The sequence below is a fragment of the Siphateles boraxobius genome, unplaced genomic scaffold (assembly GCF_051911475.1).
Source record: "Siphateles boraxobius isolate OS27281-9 unplaced genomic scaffold, OSU_SipBor_1 19, whole genome shotgun sequence".
In the NCBI taxonomy this organism is placed as follows: domain Eukaryota; kingdom Metazoa; phylum Chordata; class Actinopteri; order Cypriniformes; family Leuciscidae; genus Siphateles; species Siphateles boraxobius.
In genome coordinates this window covers 8295057-8314637 of record NW_027508799.1, presented here as the reverse complement: position 1 = coordinate 8314637, position 19581 = coordinate 8295057, and the positions used below count along the sequence as shown (strand labels likewise).

Genomic DNA, 19581 nt, shown 5'->3' with positions numbered 1-19581 from the left:
ATCACATGCTGAATAAATAAGCTTTCAATTGATGTATGGTTTGTTAGGATAGGGCAATATTTGGCCGAGATAAAACTATTTGAAGATCTGGAATCTGAGGGTGCAAAAAAATCAAAACATTGCCTTTAAAAATCGCCTTTAAAGTTCTCCATTTATGTTTGCGGTTGTGCTGCAGTCACTCACAAAAATGAATGTTTTATACATTTACGGTAGGAAATGTTCAAAATATCTTCATGGAACATAATCTTTACTTAATATCCTAATGATTTTTGGCATAAAAGAAAAATTTATAATTTTGACCCATACCATGTATTGTTGGCTATTCCCACAAATATACCTGTGCTACTTAAGACTGGTTTTGTGATCCAGGGTCACATATGATCCCAGCAAACTCTTTGGTCAATCAACTTAAATATGATGTTATTTTCCCACATGGCCTTCGATGATTTGAATTATGATGGAGAGGATGTAAAACACTGTATTGATATAGATAAGAATTTAAATTGTAAATATTACATTCCTGAGCAACTAAAAAGCTTAAATAATACAAATAGCTACTCATTTTTGCACCTTAACATTAGAAGCTTGTGTAAAGATCATGAAGAATAAGCTACCTTACTCTCAAACTCTGACTGTAGCTTTGATGTTATTGGTTGCAGTAAAACCTGGCTTAATGTTAGGACCTTTACTGATATTCTTAATCTTGATGGATATAAGCTAGTTGTCAACAACAGGCCTGGCCGCACTGGTGGTGGTGTTTGTTTATATGTGCATTCCAGATGTCATATGAGTGTTTGTGATGACATTGTCTTAATGACAATCATTCTGATTCACTTTTTATTGAGATAAACCTTACAAATGCAAAAAAACATATAGTAGGAGTGATTAATCGCCCTCCTGACTCTGACCTTGACACTTTCAGGGTCAAACTGGAGGACATTTTATTTTCCATAAACAGGAAAATCAAAGACTGTGTCCTACTAGGGGACTTCAAAATCGATGTCTCCAGAGACGTTGTTGCAAAAAGTGACTTCATTAATACCTTACATTCATCTTCTTTTTTTTGGTACCATAAATCATTTTACCAGAGTAAAACCACCGGCGGCTGTGTCACAGTGTGGGTTCTGTCATGTTTCCTGTCTGTGTTGCCCTGTCTTCCATGTTTAGCAGTTCCTCGTTATGTTTAATGTCTTTTAGTCTTCCCAGGTGTCTCCGATTAGCCACAAATTTTTTTAGCTTGTTTGCCGTTGTATTTAAGCCCTGTGTCTAGTTCAGTCTTTGTAAGTTCTTGATGTTATGTTGCATGTCGATTGTTCTCTTCCGTAGTCTTAGTCTTTGTCATAGTTCAAGTTTATTCTTAGTCTTTGTCATAGTTCAAGTTTGTTTAATAAAATCACTGCTGCACTTGGATCCTGCTTCCTGCTCTGCATCGTCACACATGGGAAGCAGTCTATGACTTCAACGATCCTGATACTGCATATGACAACTTAATAAATGAGATCACAAACTCTGTTTGCTGTACCATCCCAGAAAAGGATGCCGTATACAGCACAACTGCTCATAACCCCTGGCTTACAAAGGGTATCTTAAAATCTATCACCCAAAATAACAATCTTATTGTAACTGACATCTTATTGAATAAATTACATCATTATGGAATTAGAGGACTAGCACTTAGCTGGTTCACAAGTTATTTATTTGGTAGACAGCAATATGTAAATATTAATGAACAAATTTCCATAAGCAAACCTAGCAAATGTGAAGTCCCTTAGGGATCTAATTTGGGCCCTCTCCTCTTTATTTTATATATAAATGACTTGAAAAATCCACCATGGTCTAACACAAAGTTTTATTTACTGGCAACACAAATATATTTATGTCATATAAGAGTCCAGGGGTGTATTCCAGAAAGCAGGTTATGTGACTTACCCAGCTAAGTTTAGGAGTAAGTAAGCAGATAACCTCTGCTTTCGGTTCCAAAAACGGAGGTAACTTTCAGGTTATGTAAGTAACCATAGCAACTGACTCTCTGAGGATAACCTGCTCCGGAGCAGATTATGTTGCAGGGTTAGTTTGTTTCAGAGAGGTTTCCGAGCATGGCCCTTTTGATGAGGATCCTGTGGACGTAGAGGCACAGATTATACAGGGTTTGTTTCGCCGTGAGAGGGTGATAAGACCACGTATCAATGTATTTTCTTATCGTAACGAATATTTGCAGGAGCGCTATCGTTTTTTCTAGGGAGTTGTTCATTTATTTAACAAACCTACTAAAACCACACATCTCAAATGTGACAAACCACCGATTAGCGCCGAACAAATTCTTTGTATTGCTCTGCGCTTTTGTATTGCTCTGCAATACGGGGAGTTTTCTCTACAATGTGGGCGATGCAGAGCATGTGGGAAAGGCAACAGTGTGTAGAGCCGTTCGTACAGTATGCATGGCACTGAAACGGTTTCTACACACTTTTGTACAGTTCCCTGGCCCTAAACCTTCTGCGCTTTATTAAAGAAGAATTCCACAGGTTGGCAGGTTTGCTCTCAGAAATTCTGTCATCTACTTCAATTAAATGACATTTCTTAATAGGTTTATTTTGACTGCGCACACACACACACGTAAAGGCTGCACAGACTTCTCAAACTTGTCATTAATCTTAATTTCAGGGTTCCCAAACGGGATTGGGTGCATTGATGGCACCCACATTCCTATTAAAGCTGCATCTATGAGGTAGATTATGTTAATAGGAAGTCTGTGCATAGCATCAATGTGCAGGTAATAGCTATATTTTGGCTCCTTAATATGCGTGTTACAAATAATAAACGTATTGTTCTCCACAGGTAATATGTGATGCAACCCACCTCATCACTAATGTTGAGGCAAAATTGCATGGGTCTGTACATGATGCCAGAATATTTAGAGAGTCATCTCTGTGCAACACATTTTAACAGGGTACGTTTTGTTAGACAAATGCTTGTAGTCTTTATTACATTTACAAAACACCTCAAACATTACAGGACACTTCTATGGTTACTTGCTGGGGGACAGAGGATACCCTTGCCTCCCCTATATGATGACACCCTACCCTGATCCTGAGACCGGACCGCAGACACGCTTCAACCTGTCTCACAGCAGAACACGGGCCAAGGTGGAGATGGGTCTCAGGGTCACTCCAAATAGGGCATGTGACATCACAGTTGCTTGTGTGGTACTTCACAACATTGCCACAATAAGAGGAGAGAGGCATCCCCCCTGTCCTGATGAAGATGACCTATAACAACACCCATTGAATCTAGCAAACCACAGAGATGGCAGAATGCTTAGAGACATGATTTGTCAAAATCACTTTATTTAATGTGTTCTATTTCTTCATATCCTGAAATAAACGAGACATGACAGATTTGTATTTATTGCTTTATACACACACACAAAACAATACAAAAAAAATAACAGATTCATGTTCACATATGATTCTCACCTTAAGGCGATGCTCCAGTACTAACAGTAAAGTAGGCCTATTATGTTTGTGGGGCTTAAAATTAAGGTCATTTCTGTTGACAGTAAGGTGTTCTTTTGTTTTTGCATGTCATTAATCAAGTCACATTCCCAATTTTATAGATTTTATGCTTTAATGATGCTTTTTGTGGCTGTATAGCCACATTCACTTGAGGTAACGTAACGTAAAACTTTCCACAGCAGCCGATGATAACACCAATTTATAATAACAACTTTTAATGGCATAATTCTGAATTTTTAAGGTATTTATAAGGTATCCGACATAAGATGAGTGTCTAAATACGGAAGAATCCTGCTTTTGAAGGCAAGGGCTAACGTTAAAAAAGGTTGCCTTTAATTTTAGTTACTTATGCAGCTAGGCAGCAGTCCCACTCAAGTATTAAAAGTCTGCAGTGAGAATGTCCTGGCTTTAAGGCCATTAAAAAGTTTATTTAGATCTGCTCACGTTGTAGTAGATGTACTTTTATGCATTTTTGTTGCGATTAGTTTTATAACTAATCACACTTCATGTTGCGGTTAGCAATGGCCAATCAGAGATGTTTATGATTAACGTTAGCCTACCGCTGATGAGTCACGGGGTGGACGACGACGATGACACCTTGCACACAGTCTCTCGCTCGCTTACCTCTCTGCCGTGCACGCGCAGTTTGAAGCACAATATCTGTCTCGCATGCACGCTCGCTCTAGATAGATTACGGGATATTTTTACTAATTTGCGGAATAACTAGTCGATCACGAGTGGCTCAACAGGTAGATATATAGACAAACTCATCTTTCAGGCATTTGACTGACCGGGTTGACACTTCAGCGTGAGAAATCGGGGGTGTGGCGTGAGAGCGTGAGAATTAGGTCAATTGCGTATGTTTCACGCTCAATGCGTGAGAGTTGGCAGCCCTGGTGTAGACAGATCCAGTAATCAGAGATTCAGAGGTTTTGCATAAGTGCGCAACTCATGCTAACGTTAGCCTTTATGTCATTTATTTCCCAACTGAAATTTGTTTTACATGCAACTAAAATAATCAGTAGGAGGTCTTGATTTGATAAATAACACTAATTCAAAACTTTTAGCTTGTTTTGACTGTGTAGCTAGAATATGACATTTCAAGGTTATTTTTAATTAACTATGTGACATTGTGATATTAGTGCTTTTGACTGAGCTAAACTTGTTTTAAACCTATTTGTGTAAACACACAGGTGTCGAAACTGTGTAGTATTTAAGATAATAAGCTGTAGTATTTAAGATAATAATCTGTCTTCCCTCTAACAACAACAGAAGAAGTGGAAGCTATGAATGCAAAGTTGCTTGACCCAAGATTCATGTCTAGTGTTGTAGGTTCATGATCAGTGTTCATGTTGCTTGTTGGTTTTTATTTTTTATTATTCTGAAGCTGACTTACGCATATCATCTACAAATCATTCTGTCTGTTTGTACTTAGGTTGCAATGGTTGCAGATGTTGGTGGTTCTTCACTGGATGATGCCACAAGACAGTCCAGTACAGTCTGTTTGGCCGTCATGGCAAGAAGAGATTTAGAGATCTGCGCCTTTTTGAGGTCATATATGTTAAGTGTTTAATTGTTGTACACCTGTGCATAAGTCAAGTGAATTTCATTTGTGTAATACTTTTAACAATACGCTCGCTAGTGCTGTGTGATTAATCATATTTTAATCATGATTATAATCATCATAATTTGGAATTAATATTAGGAATTTTGTGTGTAAACTTTTATGCAGGTGGATTGAAGAAGAATTCATTGACTAAAGATGTCAACCAGAAACAGGCAAAAAAGGCTCTCACCAAATGGTTCACTGGTGCTAGAGACAGGGGTGGAAACAGAGCCATTAGAGGACAACAGGAGAAAAGACCATCTCCAGTACAGTGAAAAATTTTTGTGCTGTTTTTAAGCCCAAGTATTTTAAAGGAGCTCGCCAATTTTTGGGACTTTAGCCCCTTCACCGTATCCCCCAGAGTTAGATAAGTCCATACATACCCTTTTCATCTCCGTGCGTGCGGTAACTTTGTCTGATGCATCAACCGCTAGCCTAGCTTAGCACAAAGACTGGAGGTAAACGGCTCCAGCTAGCATACTGCTTCTAATAAGTGACAAACTAAGGCCATCATTTTCCTGTTTACATGTTGTGATGTGTATAGTCACAGCGTGTACAAATAACAAGGTCACTTGACACACAGCTATCTTCTAATACATACTGGGAACTATATTCTCAGAAATGCTATTTGTACACGCTGTGACTATACAAATCACAACATGTAAATAGGGAAATGTTGGTGTTAATTAGTCATTTATTGGGAGCAGTATGCTAGCTGGAGCCGTTTACCTCTAGTCTTTGTGCTAAGCTAGGCTAGCGGTGGGTGCGTCAGACAGAGTTACGGCACGCACAGAGATGAAAGGGTGGGCATGGACTTATCTAACTCGGGGGAATACGGTAAAGGAGCTAAAGTCCCAAAAAGTCAGCGTGTTCCTTTAAAGGGTTATTTCACCGTCGTTTCACACACGCAAGACCTTCGTTCATCTTCTAAACATAAATAAAGATATTTTAATTAAAATAACGACTAAACTAAAACTAATATTAAAGTGTAATAAAACATTTTGACATACTGAACCTTTGCAGTTTGTTTTATTTAATTTTTCAAATTGAAACCCATTCATAAGTAATATTCATTCAGCAGCAAAACAAAGAGTTACATACATCATTCATAATGTAGTAATTGTTGAATAATTATGACAGAGGCGATTTGCACTATTTATAGTTAAAATAAACTTGCTTGCTTAAGTGTAAACGGTAACACTAGTTGTTAGTTAAATGCTATTTGCACTGTGAATGAACATTTAGAAGAAAACCTGCAGTATAAACAATATGCAGGTGAGCAAATTATTTTAATGTGGACTGATTCGAATAATATAAACCATTGTATAAACATTTAATTTCAACTACGTGTGCCTGCATACCAGTGTCAATGCATGAACTGTTCCATCTCGTTGATACGTCTGTTATCAGTCTGTGCGTGGGGAGCTCCAGCAACTTTAAAGGTGCAATGTGTAAAAAATTTGAGTATCTATTAACAGAAATGCAATATGACATCCATAACTATGTGTTCGGTGGTGTATAAAGAACTTACTTAATAAACCGTAATGTTTTTATTACCTTAGAATGAGACATCTACATAGGCGCGGGAATCCCCTTCTATGAAGGTCGACATATTGTGACGTCATGTTTCTACCGTAGCCGACAGCGAACAAACAGCGTTACAGAGCGTGTTTCGTCACTACCTTGAAAGAGAAGCCGCAGAAAGCTAGAAGCTAGCCATAAACACCGTGAGTAGTGACTTTTCCCTTGTCAGTGGTGTAAAATATGTAGTTGGATTGTTTCATGTAACTTAATTCTTCTCCCTCGCTGTGTTATGGCTTTGCAATGTGCTGCACGTTCGTGAGACAGCTGATTAGTACTCTTGTCATTGACCGTAAAACAGTTACAGGAATCACCAACCCGTCGATCTTGGAAGCATTTTAAGTCGATCGAGTTTCCAAAATCAGAGAAAAGAAGCCTATTGTGTGTAGTAAATGGTGTCTAGGGGATGCGGAGGCGCGCGCGCTGTTACAATCACGTTATTTTTGCCGCACGCACCTTTGGGCTCATGCGGACGCGTCCGGTATAAACAAGGCTTAACGCTTTAACCAGCTCAGCCACAGTTACAGCTCATATTTAGCCAGCTAAACTTTTACTACCCTGTTAGAAAAAATATATAGTTGCATAGTTTCATGTGGTTCTTCTCCCTCGCTGTATTATGGGTTTGCTATGTGGGGGGAAATGTGCTGGTTACGTTCGTGAGACAATCAACTAATTACTATTATTATATTACGTATTAAGACCCTTGATCCTCACCTGACTATGGCTTTGTAAACTTTATCCATGATGTGGTTTATAATGGACTGTGGTACAGAAACTTGGTTTACTCTGGCTATTCTCTACCGTCTCAGACGACGATGTTTGTCCAGTTTTAGCCACCGTAGCTTCTTCGAAAGGGAGGGGTGAGCGGTGGGCTGAGCCCTTAATGTAAACTTGCAATCGAACCGCTAGATGTCGCTAAAAGTCACACACTGCACCTTTAAAATAAAAAAAGAAACAAAGAAAAAGTGTCACTCAGTATGAAGGCGTTTTCCTCATGGGGACCAAAACATGTTCCCACAAGGACAAGGCTTTTGGATATTAACATCTTTGTAGAGACATTTTATTCCCATTACTTATGGTATATCTGAACCACACACACACACACACACACACACAAACAAACTTGTTTTATATCTTTCCATAGACTTTCCATAGATGTAATGGCTATTGGGATTTGGCAGGTGGGGAACCCTTAAACTTTGTGTATGTCATTATTCCTGTCTGGTGTTCACCTTGTCTCATGTTGACTTTTGTTATTTCCTGTTCTGTGCCATGTTTTGTAGTCCTTTGTAGTTTTTCTTGTTTATTAGTCTCTCCAGGTGTTTCTAATTAGCCCCGCCCCCTTGTTATCTTGTTTAGCTTGTTTGCCTGTGTATTTAAACCCCTGTGCTTCAGTTGTTGTTTGTCGTTCGTTGTTTTGATTTTGTTATGTTGCCTGTAGCTGTCTCCTTGTTCCTGTAATGAGTTTCTATCGATTACCCTGGATTACCTGTTTGTTTAATTAAATTTGTGCTTGCATTTGGATTCGCTCTCCGCTTCATTCCTGCTCCCACGTTACAGTGTAGGTGCAACAGGGAAACTTTTTGTGATTAGAGTGTCACTGTTGCTCCAAGTATCACAATCCTTATTTACTTGATATTTTAATGGTTTTATTTTGGTCCATCTACACATCTACACTGATATGATGACGATACTATGTTAAAATTGCTGAACAACACAAATGGAACACAAGCATGTTTTTCACAATGTAAATTCAAATGTAAAAAGTTAGGGGGGTTCAGAGGCATGCTCCTGCTAGCTGTACCTTTGCTCTTGTCATTTGTAGATATTGCTTTATCTGACACGAGAAGACAGCAGAACTGACAGAGACACACAAAAGACATAAAAGTGCATGTCTTTGTGTCAGCAATCATGTCATTTGATTTTCAGTACAAAGTGCATAAAAATAAAGTAAATAAAGTTGTTTCTTTATTGTAAATAAAATGCATGAAGTTTTCGTTTTGCTCCACTGTATCACAACAAACAAAATAAAAATAAATAAAAATCCAAGTCCAGGATATAATCATACAGAACCTTGGTTAGCATTAAAATCTTTGGTCTACATCAAACATAAAATGAAAATACATGACAAAACATTGGGCCATTGAACATTCTTCATGTAGAAGCGTAATAAGCGTACTTCTTCAGTAATTATAAGATATGTACAAATATTCTTGCACAATTATTCATTGGAGGTAATAGACAAGATATGTTAGTAGCCTAACCATGAGACTCAGAATCATTATCAGTTTTAATTGTGCTGACAAGAACCACAGACCATAAACACCATATAGAGGGAATGCATTAACGTCACTTTCCCGCCGGAACACGCCCCCTCAGCCGGACTGAGTGGCAGAAGAGCAGCTGCGTGACTGGATTTAATAGGGGAAACTGCGAAAACGCATGTAAAACAAACGATTATCAGTTTAAACTAAAGATTGGACTCAATATAGTGTTCCTTACAACTTACTAAAAATCCAGTGATACATGGATATTGACATGCAGCCAGGAATCGTGTTTTCCTGACATTTATATGTGCCTGATTTTGACACTGGGGAAATACATACAGCAAATTTGCCTGTGAACGCTTTATATACATACAATATAGGCAGGTCTAAATCCAGGTGATCACTTATATCAATGTTATATATATCATCATATCGTCTAGACTTAAAACTTGTATAGTTTTTTTGTCAGTGTTTATTTAAAAATGTCAAATTATACAGAGGTAAATTTTTGATTGATGAGTTGTCACTGCAATATATAACAATACAATATATAGAGAATGATTTTACCACTAAATTCAGCATATTCACACAAAAATGATAACTGCAAATCCACCTTTCGCTGCCTGGAGTCCAGTTGTTTCTATGAATTGCAGCGATCTATTTGCTTCTCTGTTCTGTTGCTTTAGGTAGTCTGTAAAAATATACCTCATATTTCTTGTCAAATCTAGTTGTACAGTTCCCTTTCGAGGGAACTCGAACTGCGTCGGTGACGACACTAGGGGAACGCCCTTCAGCGTAGCACGTCTGAATTTATGAATGAAACCGAATCCAATCCTATTGGCGTTGCGTGATGACGTAGCGTGTGACGGCATAAGCGGATGTGTACAAAAGCACGCCGGCACACAGAAAATGTCAGCTTTTTTGCTATTCAGCAAGCGCTCTGTGTTGTGTTGAAATCAGTTTGTCCTATTTGGTGTTGTTTGTCTCAGTTCTGATTTATTGTGAGAATGAGTGAGCAGTTTAAAAATTGTGTGTTCCCGTGCCCTCGCTTTATCACGGCTGGGGACACACACGAGATGTGTGTGGCTTGTTTAGGAATGCAGCACGCCCAAGCAGCTCTCGAGGGGGCTGCTTGTGGCCACTGTGATTCTCTTTCTATGAGACTGCTGCGTTCCCGTCTGGCTTTATTTTCTGAGGATGGCCAGATGCGCGCTCCCCGCGGTTCAGGTCCCGCATCTGCCGAGGCGATGCGGCGGCTTAGATCGTGGGGTTCGCAAAGGGAGCTTTCAGAGGGGATCGGGACTGCCGAGGCACTTTCCCAATCCTCATCTGAAAGCTCAGATTCCCCTATCCCCCGTTCGGGAGCCCGCTCCGCGGCTTCTCCCGTTCGGGATGCAGACCCAGTGCTGCAGCTGTCTGATTCTGAGGAATTAGATGTGCTCAGCGTCGTGGAGGGGGATCTGCATGAAGCACACACACACACACAAACTGCGCCCAGTTATAATGAGCTTTTGGAGGTGGTGACACGGGCTGTGACTAAAGTGCATATTAGTTGGCCACAGAAGAGGCAGGAAGAGCGAGTCAGAAGTAAACTCGACGAGCGCTTCCTGCAGCACCGCGCACATCCTCCACGCCGGTCTCTACCGTTCTTCCCGGATTTACACAACGAGTTGTGTAAATCCTGGAACAGGCCCTTTTCAGCGCGCCTGTCTAACCCCCCGATGTTGAACTATAGTGACATTATGGGGGTTAGAGAGAACGGTTATGGGACGATGCCTCGGGTTGAGGAAGCTCTAGCCAGTTACCTTTCACCCGATCTTGCATCGTCCCTTAAGACACCGGCGCTGCCCTCCAAGCCATGTCGCACTACATCTGCGTTGGTGGGCAGCAACTGGCGGCAGGTCGGGCTGGTGCGAGCCTGCACACGATGGCCATTCTGCAGGCGTACCAGGCCGACCTCTTAAAAGACATGGACCAGGGCGAGGGTCCTACTATGGAGGATATTGCCGAGCTTCGTAAGGCCACAGACTTGTCTCTCCGGGTTACCAAGGAGACGGCCCGCGCCATCGGCCGCTCCATGTCAGCTCTGGTGACCACGGAGAGGCATCTGTGGCTTAATCTCTCTGGCATCAAGGAGAAGGACAGGGCTTTTCTTCTTGATGCACCCATTTGTACCTCTGGTCTGTTCGGCGAGGCGGTTAATGCTGTCGTCGACAGATTTCAGGACACTAAGAAGCAGAGTGAAGCGTTTAGGCAATATCTCCCTCGCCGGTCGAGGTCTAGGAAGTCGGCTGCTAGAGGGTCAAAACAGCCACAGCCGTCATCCAGCTCCTATCGCCAAGGCCAAAGAGGGAGTGTCGCTTCTAGAGGTCCCCCTCAAGCAGCTTGGGACCCTAGGCAGCGCTCTCACCCACAGCCTTCTGGAAGGACGGATCTGAGGACCGTCATCCAGTCCAGGAAGGCGAAGGGAAAGAGGTCCTAACTCCTGTGGGACCTCTAAGGGCCGCCCCCCCCCCCGAGAGAGAGCGACCGAGGTCCCCTCTCTCGTCGGGCCCTCAGGAAGCTGGCGTCAGTATCCCGCCGTCTCTGACGCATCGGGACGCGCCAGCTTCCAGCGAGCACACGCTGTCTTCTCTGCCCCAAAGGCTTGCAGTCAGACAGCGTTCGCGCTCGCACACTGTGGGTCGTTGTTGGTTTTTCCCTGCCGGTCTTCCGCTTCAGGGTGCCGCCAAGGGCTTACACAAAACACTGGACACCAGCCCCGAGGGGCTGGCTCCCTTGGTGAATTTCGCAGAGGCATGGCAAAACCTCACGAATATTTCTCCATGGGTCCTGCGCACTGTGGAAATTGGGTACAGACTACAGTTCCAGGTCCGCCCACAAAAATTCAACGGGGTGGTCTGGACGTTAGTGCGCCCAGAGCAGGGTCTGGTGTTGGGACAGGAAGTCAACTCGCTGCTAGAAAAAGGGGCCATAGAGCGTGTTCCCCCACTAGTCAGAGAGTCCGGGTTCTACAGCCGGTACTTCATAGTTCCAAAGAAGGATGGAGGGTTGCGTCCAATTTTAGATCTGAGGCATCTGAATCAGTCTCTAAGGAGATTCAGGTTCAAAATGCTCACTATTCCCATTATCGTGAGTCAAATCCAATCCGAGGATTGGTTTGTCACGATAGATCTAAAGGACGCCTACTTCCACATCTCCATCCTTCCATCTCACAGGAGGTTCCTAAGGTTTGCTTTCCGGGGCGAAGCTTACCAATATCGGGTTCTTCCGTTCGGCCTAGCACTCTCCCCTCGCACCTTTACCAAGTGTATGGATGCAGCTCTAGCACCCCTGAGGCTCGAGGGCATCAGGGTGCTCAATTACATCGACGACTGGTTAATACTGGCACAGTCGAGAGAGTTGGCGATTCGGCATCGAGATGTCGTCCTCGCCCACATCCAGAGCCTGGGGTTGAGACTCAACACGAAGAAGAGCGTGTTGACACCAGCCCAGAGAACCACGTTCCTGGGAGTGGTGTGGGACTCAGTCACGATGCAGGCACAATTGTCTCCTGCTCGGATCGAGTCTATCCTGACCTCAGTGTCCAGGATAAAGCTAGGCCAGGCCGTCACTGTCAAACACTTTCAGAGAGTGTTGGGTCTAATGGCAGCAGCATCCAGCGTGATACCTTCTGGCCTGCTGCACATGAGAGCCCTGCAGTGGTGGCTAAGAGCCAAGGGGTTTTCCCCGAGGGGAAATCCATTCCGCTTGATAAGGGTTACGCGCAGATGCCTTCGTTCCCTATCAATTTGGAAGAAGCCTTGGTTCTTGTCCCAGGGTCCCAGGCTGGGAGCGTTGTGTCACCGGATATCTATTTCGACAGACGCCTCCCTCACGGGCTGGGGTGCGGTCATGGACGGCCGTTTTACGAGAGGTCTCTGGCAGGACCAACATTCCTCTTGGCACATAGATTGCCTAGAAATGTTGGCGGTGTTCCGGGCTCTGAGGAGCTTTCTGCCAGACCTCCATGGTCGCCATGTCCTAGTAAGATCCGACAATATGTCGGTGGTATCTTACTTAAATCATCAGGGGGGTCTGAGGTCGCGCCCTCTGTGCAGACTGGCGCATCAGATCCTCCTGTGGTCCCAGCGGAGACTGTCGTCTCTCAGGGCGATGCATGTCCCGGGGGACCAGAACCAGGGAGCAGACATGCTGTCGAGGCAGGGGCTGAGGCCCGGGGATTGGAGACTCCACCCCGAGGTGGTGGAGTTAATATGCGAGAGGTTTGGCCCAGTGGAAGTGGACCTATTTGCGTCTCGAGAGACGACACACTGTCCACTGTGGTTCTCCCTCACACATCCAGCCCCGCTGGGGTTGGATGCCATTGTGCAGACGTGGCCGAGGCTGCGTCTGTACGCCTTTCCCCCAATCGCTCTGCTCCCAGCAGTTCTGGAGAGGGTCCGTCAGGACGGAGTCAGCCCACTATTAGTAGCCCCGTTTTGGCCGGCCCGAGTTTGGTTCTCGGACATCATCTTGCTTCTGGCAGGCCCGCCATGGCAGATCCCTCTGAGGAGGGACCTGTTGTCTCAGGCGGGGGGCTCAGTTCTCCACCCTCGGCCCGAGCTGTGGAAACTGTGGGTCTGGCCCCTGAGGGGGCACAGTACCTAGAAGCCGGCCTGTCAGCAGAGGTGGTTGAAACTATACTCACTTCCAGAGCTCCCTCCACGAGGAAGTTATACGGCCTTAAGTGGAATGTATTTTCCATTTGGTGCAGAGAGTGTGATTTGGACCCAGTTAACTGCCCAGTGGCTTCTGTACTGGAGTTTCTCCAAGACCGCTTTTCTGCCGGGCTTACCCCGTCCACACTCAAGGTTTATGTGGCTGCCATTGCGGCTTTCCACGCTCCTCTGAGTGATGGTCCTCTGGGGAGGCATCACCTGGTCGTACGTTTCCTCCGTGGAGCCTGGAGGATGAGACCTGCGACTCGCACCAGGGTTCCCTCTTGGGACCTGGCAGTGGTGCTCGAAGGGCTGGCCGAGGCCCCTTTCGAACCATTGGAGTCGGCTGAGGCCAAGAACCTTTCATTTAAGGTGGTCTTTTTGTTGGCTATTACTTCTCTGAGGAGGGTAGGAGATCTCCAGGCGCTCTCTATTTCCAATGAGTGCTTGGAGTTTGCTCCTGGCAACATTAAGGCCATCCTTCACCCCAGGCCTGGCTATTTGCCCAAGGTGCCATCTAATGTGGCACGGCCTTTGGTTCTGCAGGCATTTCATCCTCCGCCTCATGTGACGGCGGATGAGGAGAGACTTCATCTGCTCTGCCCTGTCAGAGCACTGCAGTATTACATCCAGAAGTCCTCCTCATGGCGGAAGTCGGACCAGTTGCTGGTGTGTTTTGGGTCTCCCAAGAAGGGGCTTCCCGCCTCTAAGCAGACCATCAGCAACTGGATCGTTCAGACTATTTCCCTGGCCTATCAGGTGCGCAATTTGCCTTCACCTATGGCCGTGATGGCTCACTCCACCAGAGGCATGGCGTCCTCTAGAGCCCTCCTTTCAGGGGTTTCCATACATGACATATGTGAGGCGGCTGGCTGGGCCACTCCGCACACATTCATGAGGTTTTATAGTCTGGACCTTCCCTCTACACCCGGTGCACGAGTGCTTTTGTCCTAAGTTGTGCCTGAAGACAGCTTCACACTAGGATGAGCGGGCTTCGTTGTGGCATAGTGGGTATCTCGTTCCCCTAGTGTCGTCACCGACGCAGTTCGAGTTCCCTCGAAAGGGAACGTCTCGGGTTACGTATGTAACCCTTGTTCCCTGAGAAAGGGAACGAGACACTGCGTCGGTTCGCCACACCTCACCCTGCTTGGAGCACTTGCTTCATAGCAAAAGCTGACATTTTCTGTGTGCCGGCGTGCTTTTGTACACATCCGCTTATGCCGTCACACGCTACGTCATCACGCAACGCCAATAGGATTGGATTCGGTTTCATTCATAAATTCAGACGGGCTACGCTGAAGGGCGTTCCCCTAGTGTCGTCACCGACGCAGTGTCTCGTTCCCTTTCTCAGGGAACAAGGGTTACATACGTAACCCGAGACGTTTTTCCGCAGCATTCACGCTGAAAACCAATGCTGCCGCTCAGTCTTTTTGCCACTTAGTGTGCGTAACCGCAGTCACTCCGGCCAACGGTGACGTCACGTGCATACCCTCTATTGTATAGGCTGTAAAAAGCCTTGTCTAGAAGTAATAGAAAGACTGTAATTTACAACAGTGATGTTCGATTCTTGAACAAATAATTAGTTTAAGCGAACTGAATCAAACTTTAGTTCATCTTAAGTAGCTTGCGCAGCACCAAAAACAGCCAAACGTGTTCAGATGGGTTATTGAACCAAAGAACCGGTTTGAAATTAACAAATTAAACCTACAGGCAGAGTTGAAATTCAGCTTTTAATAACTATTCATTGTTCTGATAAAAAAGATTGCCAAGCATGTAAATAGACTCATTCCGTGTCAAATCAACCAGAGGCCCCATGGCTAAAAATATTGATTTTGAACAAATAAAAAAATTGTGGTGAAACAAATACATGAATGTCATGAATGTATATTTACCGAGTAGTTAAATATGAAAATGACAATTTTCACCTGAGGTTTGGTGACAAATTACAGGGGGTAAAAATGACGTTAGAAAGATGACAGCATCATTATTTTATTTTTACACAGAGATTGGTAGGATTTGTTAGCTAAATCTGCTGACTTATGCATTTTGACTTTGTTTCATTATATGCCAATGGTGACAGTTTAAAAATGGGAAAAAGCACTTTTTTTGCATGCCTTTAACTCAAGAAGTATTCTTAATATCCTTTTAGATTTTCGTTATTAACAAACTTTTCTTTGGGTATCTTCATTGTAAAGGCTCTATATGATTCAATCCCAGAGATATGGAGATCTTAATGCGGCTCCATGAGTAAATTGGTCAATTGTGCACATATTTTAGTGGTCAAAAACCAAATGTGGGTCACTTTGCATACAAATAAAGCCATTTCATTTAATATTTTGACTTTCTTCCGAATAAATATTAACAAAATAAAAAAATTTAGCTGGGGGAGTTTCCAAAATTTGGTTGATTTGACATGGAATGCCCCAATAGCAATAATAGCATCACCACCACCAAATTATTACCTAGTTTAATGCCACATTGACCACTGTAGAGTCGGTGTTGCTGGTGGCTTTGCAGGCAAATCCTGAGATACAGATTGAGATGATGAATTGGGGAATGGTGAACACCAGCAATATCCCAACGATCCGCAAACTCTGCAAAACAATCAACATCCCCATTTATGAAAGTAGTTACATGGATAAAATACTGTATAACTATATTGATTGAGTTTCTAAAAAATATTTTGAAGCAGGGATCATTTTGAGCTAATTAGGAGAGTGTCAACAATGAAAAAATATATTTAAGTGGTGTTGTTAGTGTCAGGGTTGTGTGCAGGTAGCTGAAGACGAGGATGCAGGAACTTCAAAGTAGTTGATTTATTTACAAAATTAACTTCAGCAACATACAGGAACAAAATAACAAACTCCAGGAATCCAGTAACACAACCATACAAGGACGACGACCAACCAACACTGAGGGAAAACACAGGGCTTAAAAGAACTGGGACTAATGGGATAATTAACTGAACACAGGTGAAGAAACTGAACACAAACGAGGAGCGGGAAAAACTAACAGGACTGAACCAAAATCACAAAAGACGAGGGGAAACAAGATCTCAAAACAGAACTAATAACAGGACTAAACCAAAATCACGGAGACAGGGGGAAACCAGATCACAAAACAGAACTTAAACACATTGAAACATGACAGTACCTCCCCCCTCCCCGAATGCGCGTCCTCGCACCGTATAACATCTAAAGGGGTGGGGGGGTGCCCTCCAGGGCGGAGCTGGTAGCTCGGTGAACCGGGGTGGAACAGGCTGTGGGCGTGGCCAGGGCGGAGCAGGCTGTGGGCGTGGCCACGGCGGAGCTGTCGGACCCTCGGGCGTCAAGGGCGGAGCTGTCGGACTCTCGGGCGTCCAGGGCGGAGGCGTCGGACCCTCGGGCGTCCAGGGTCGGAGCTGACCCTTCGGGTGGTCATGGCGGTGAGGACCCTTCGGGTGGCCATGGTGGTGAAGACCCTTCGGGTGGGCGCCCCCCCCAAAACTTTAACGCCCCCCCCAAAACTTTAATGGGGAAATTGGCAGGATCAACCGGCTCTGGCGCAGAATCAACCGGCTTTTGCGCAGGATCAACCGGCTCTGGCGCAGGATCAACCGGCTCTGGCGCAGGATCAACCGGCTCTGGCGCAGGATCGACGGGCTCTGGCGCAGGATCGACGGGCTCTGGCGCAGGATCGACGGGCTCTGGCGCAGGATCGACGGGCTCTGGCGCAGGACTGGACGGGACCGGCACATCATGGAACTCGGAACTGGACGGGACCAGCACATCATGGGACTCGGAACTGGACGGGGCCAGCACATCATGGGACTCGGAACTGGACGGGGCCAGCACATCATGAGACTCGGAACTGGGCGGGGCCAGCACATCATGGGACTCGGAACTGGGCGGGGCCAGCCCATCATGGGACTCGGAACTGGACCTGACCAGCACATCATGGGACTCGGAACTGGACGGGACCAGCACATCATGGGACTCGGAACTTGACGGGACCAGCGGCGATGAGGGCTTGGTGCTGGACGGAACCAGCGGCGAAGTGGGCTTGGTGCTGGACGGAACCAGCGGCGAAGTGGGCTTGGTGCTGGCCGGAACCAGCGGCGAAGTGGGCTTGGTGCTGGACGGAACCAGCGGCGAAGAGGGCTTGGTGCTGGACGGAACCAGCGGCGAAGAGGGCTTGGTGCTGGACGGAACCAGCGGGTTTGTCGTTCTGTCAGGGTGTGTGCAGGTAGCTGAAGACGAGGATGCAGGAACTTCAAAGTAGTTGATTTATTTACAAAATTAACTTCAGGAACATACAGGAACAAAATAACAAACTCCAGGAATTCAGTAACACAACCATACAAGGACGACGACCAACCAACACTGAGGGAAAACACAGGGCTTAAAAGAACTGGGACTAATGGGATAATTAACTGAACACAGGTGAAGAAACTGAACACAAACGAGGAGCGGGAAAAACTAACAGGACAGAACTTAAACACATTGAAACATGACAGTTAGTGGGTCACCCTCAACCAAACCTCTGATGTTTTTTTTTTTTTAAATGTGTTGTAGATAAAATATACACTACTTTTATAAATGTCTTGTCCTTAGTCATTGTAATTGTATGTAAATACCCCCCCCCCCCCCCCCAGCTTTGCTATCGTACTACGAGTTCGTTTACCATCGAAATGACTTTGAAGCTTTTATATTAAGGTACAAATCTTGCATAGTGTGCCTTTAATACAAAATTTTGCACATTGTGCATGTAATACCTCAGCATGTAAACTTGGATTCCACATTGATATTACTCTTAACTCTATGGACATCAGAAGAATGGCGAATCCTGCAGTTATAGCACTGAACACATTCATTCCAAGAGAGGCTTTCACCTACAATAAAAGAATGTACTTGTTTCAGAAAATTTCTCAGAGAACAGAGGTGATTTAAAGTGCACAGTTATAACTAATAATGTGGAAATACCTCAGAAACAATGTGATCAAAGAAAAGTTATAATGTGCTGAAATTAGTGGGGTATACTGTATGTACGTACGACACATGGATGAAGTTTATTCTGCGCTGCAACATTCAGAGATCCAGCACTGATGTACTGAGAAAGAAAAGCAGGACATTTCAAGTTCATTCTAGAAAATTAAAATGAAAGGCAATAAAGCAAAACCATTAATTGAAACTTACAATAATGGATCCCCAGTAGGTTATGCCACTATACACGAGAATAGCAGGGTAGTTGATGGTGAGTAGAACACCAAGAAAGAAGATAATCACTCCAATCATTATTTGGACAATCTAGATGGCAGATATAGGTTTGGTGTTTTATTCATGATCGTGTAACATTTATGTCTGGATAAACAAAAAATGGAAACTATTGATGATTTATGTACTAGAGTCTAAACTGAATCAAACACATATCTTTGCACTTGAGGGCATATAACAAGATATTTCTTAATTTTTTTTTTAAAGATTTAGAAGAAATTAAATACTAAGAACTCCCAAAACCATATATATTATTATAATTAAGCATTAAATGCATTACCCCCAATGCCTTTGGTTGTGCCTTGAAAAATCCTTTAAGAGCAGCATTGTGACTTGTTCCTCTGGTCTGCTGTCCATCAACAAAAATAACACTGTCCTGCTCCGCCTGTGGATTTACTTGGATGACAACTGTAGCTTTGTCAGTTGAGATGACCTCAATGGTTTCCATTCTAAGAAAAGTTTCGGATTTCACCTGTGATAAGCATGTTAATCTTATTCAGGTTCCTTAATAAATATTTGATTGTCTGTGATACATGCAGTTAATTTACATGTATGCATTATTTTTTGACATTAGGTTTGTCCTCTTTTCTCAAAGATAAGAGATAAAAATTTAAATTGTAAAACATGTGATTTTGAAATGGGCTATGATTCTTGTCGCCTAAT

The 19581-nt window shown here is 44.0% G+C and overlaps 1 protein-coding gene across 1 annotated transcript; it reads right to left on the bottom strand.

Annotated features, from left to right (window-relative positions):
- Positions 1-16128: 16128 nt before the first annotated feature.
- Positions 16129-19366, bottom strand: LOC143742391 (membrane-spanning 4-domains subfamily A member 4A-like). Its single transcript, XM_077235248.1, has 6 exons — positions 19199-19366; positions 18841-18951; positions 18698-18754; positions 18420-18536; positions 16301-16312; positions 16129-16260 (listed from the first exon to the last, which is right to left on the bottom strand). Exons 1-6 carry the CDS (start codon positions 19364-19366, stop codon positions 16129-16131), a joined length of 597 nt encoding a protein of 198 aa, XP_077091363.1.
- Between the last annotated feature and the right edge of the window lie 215 nt (positions 19367-19581).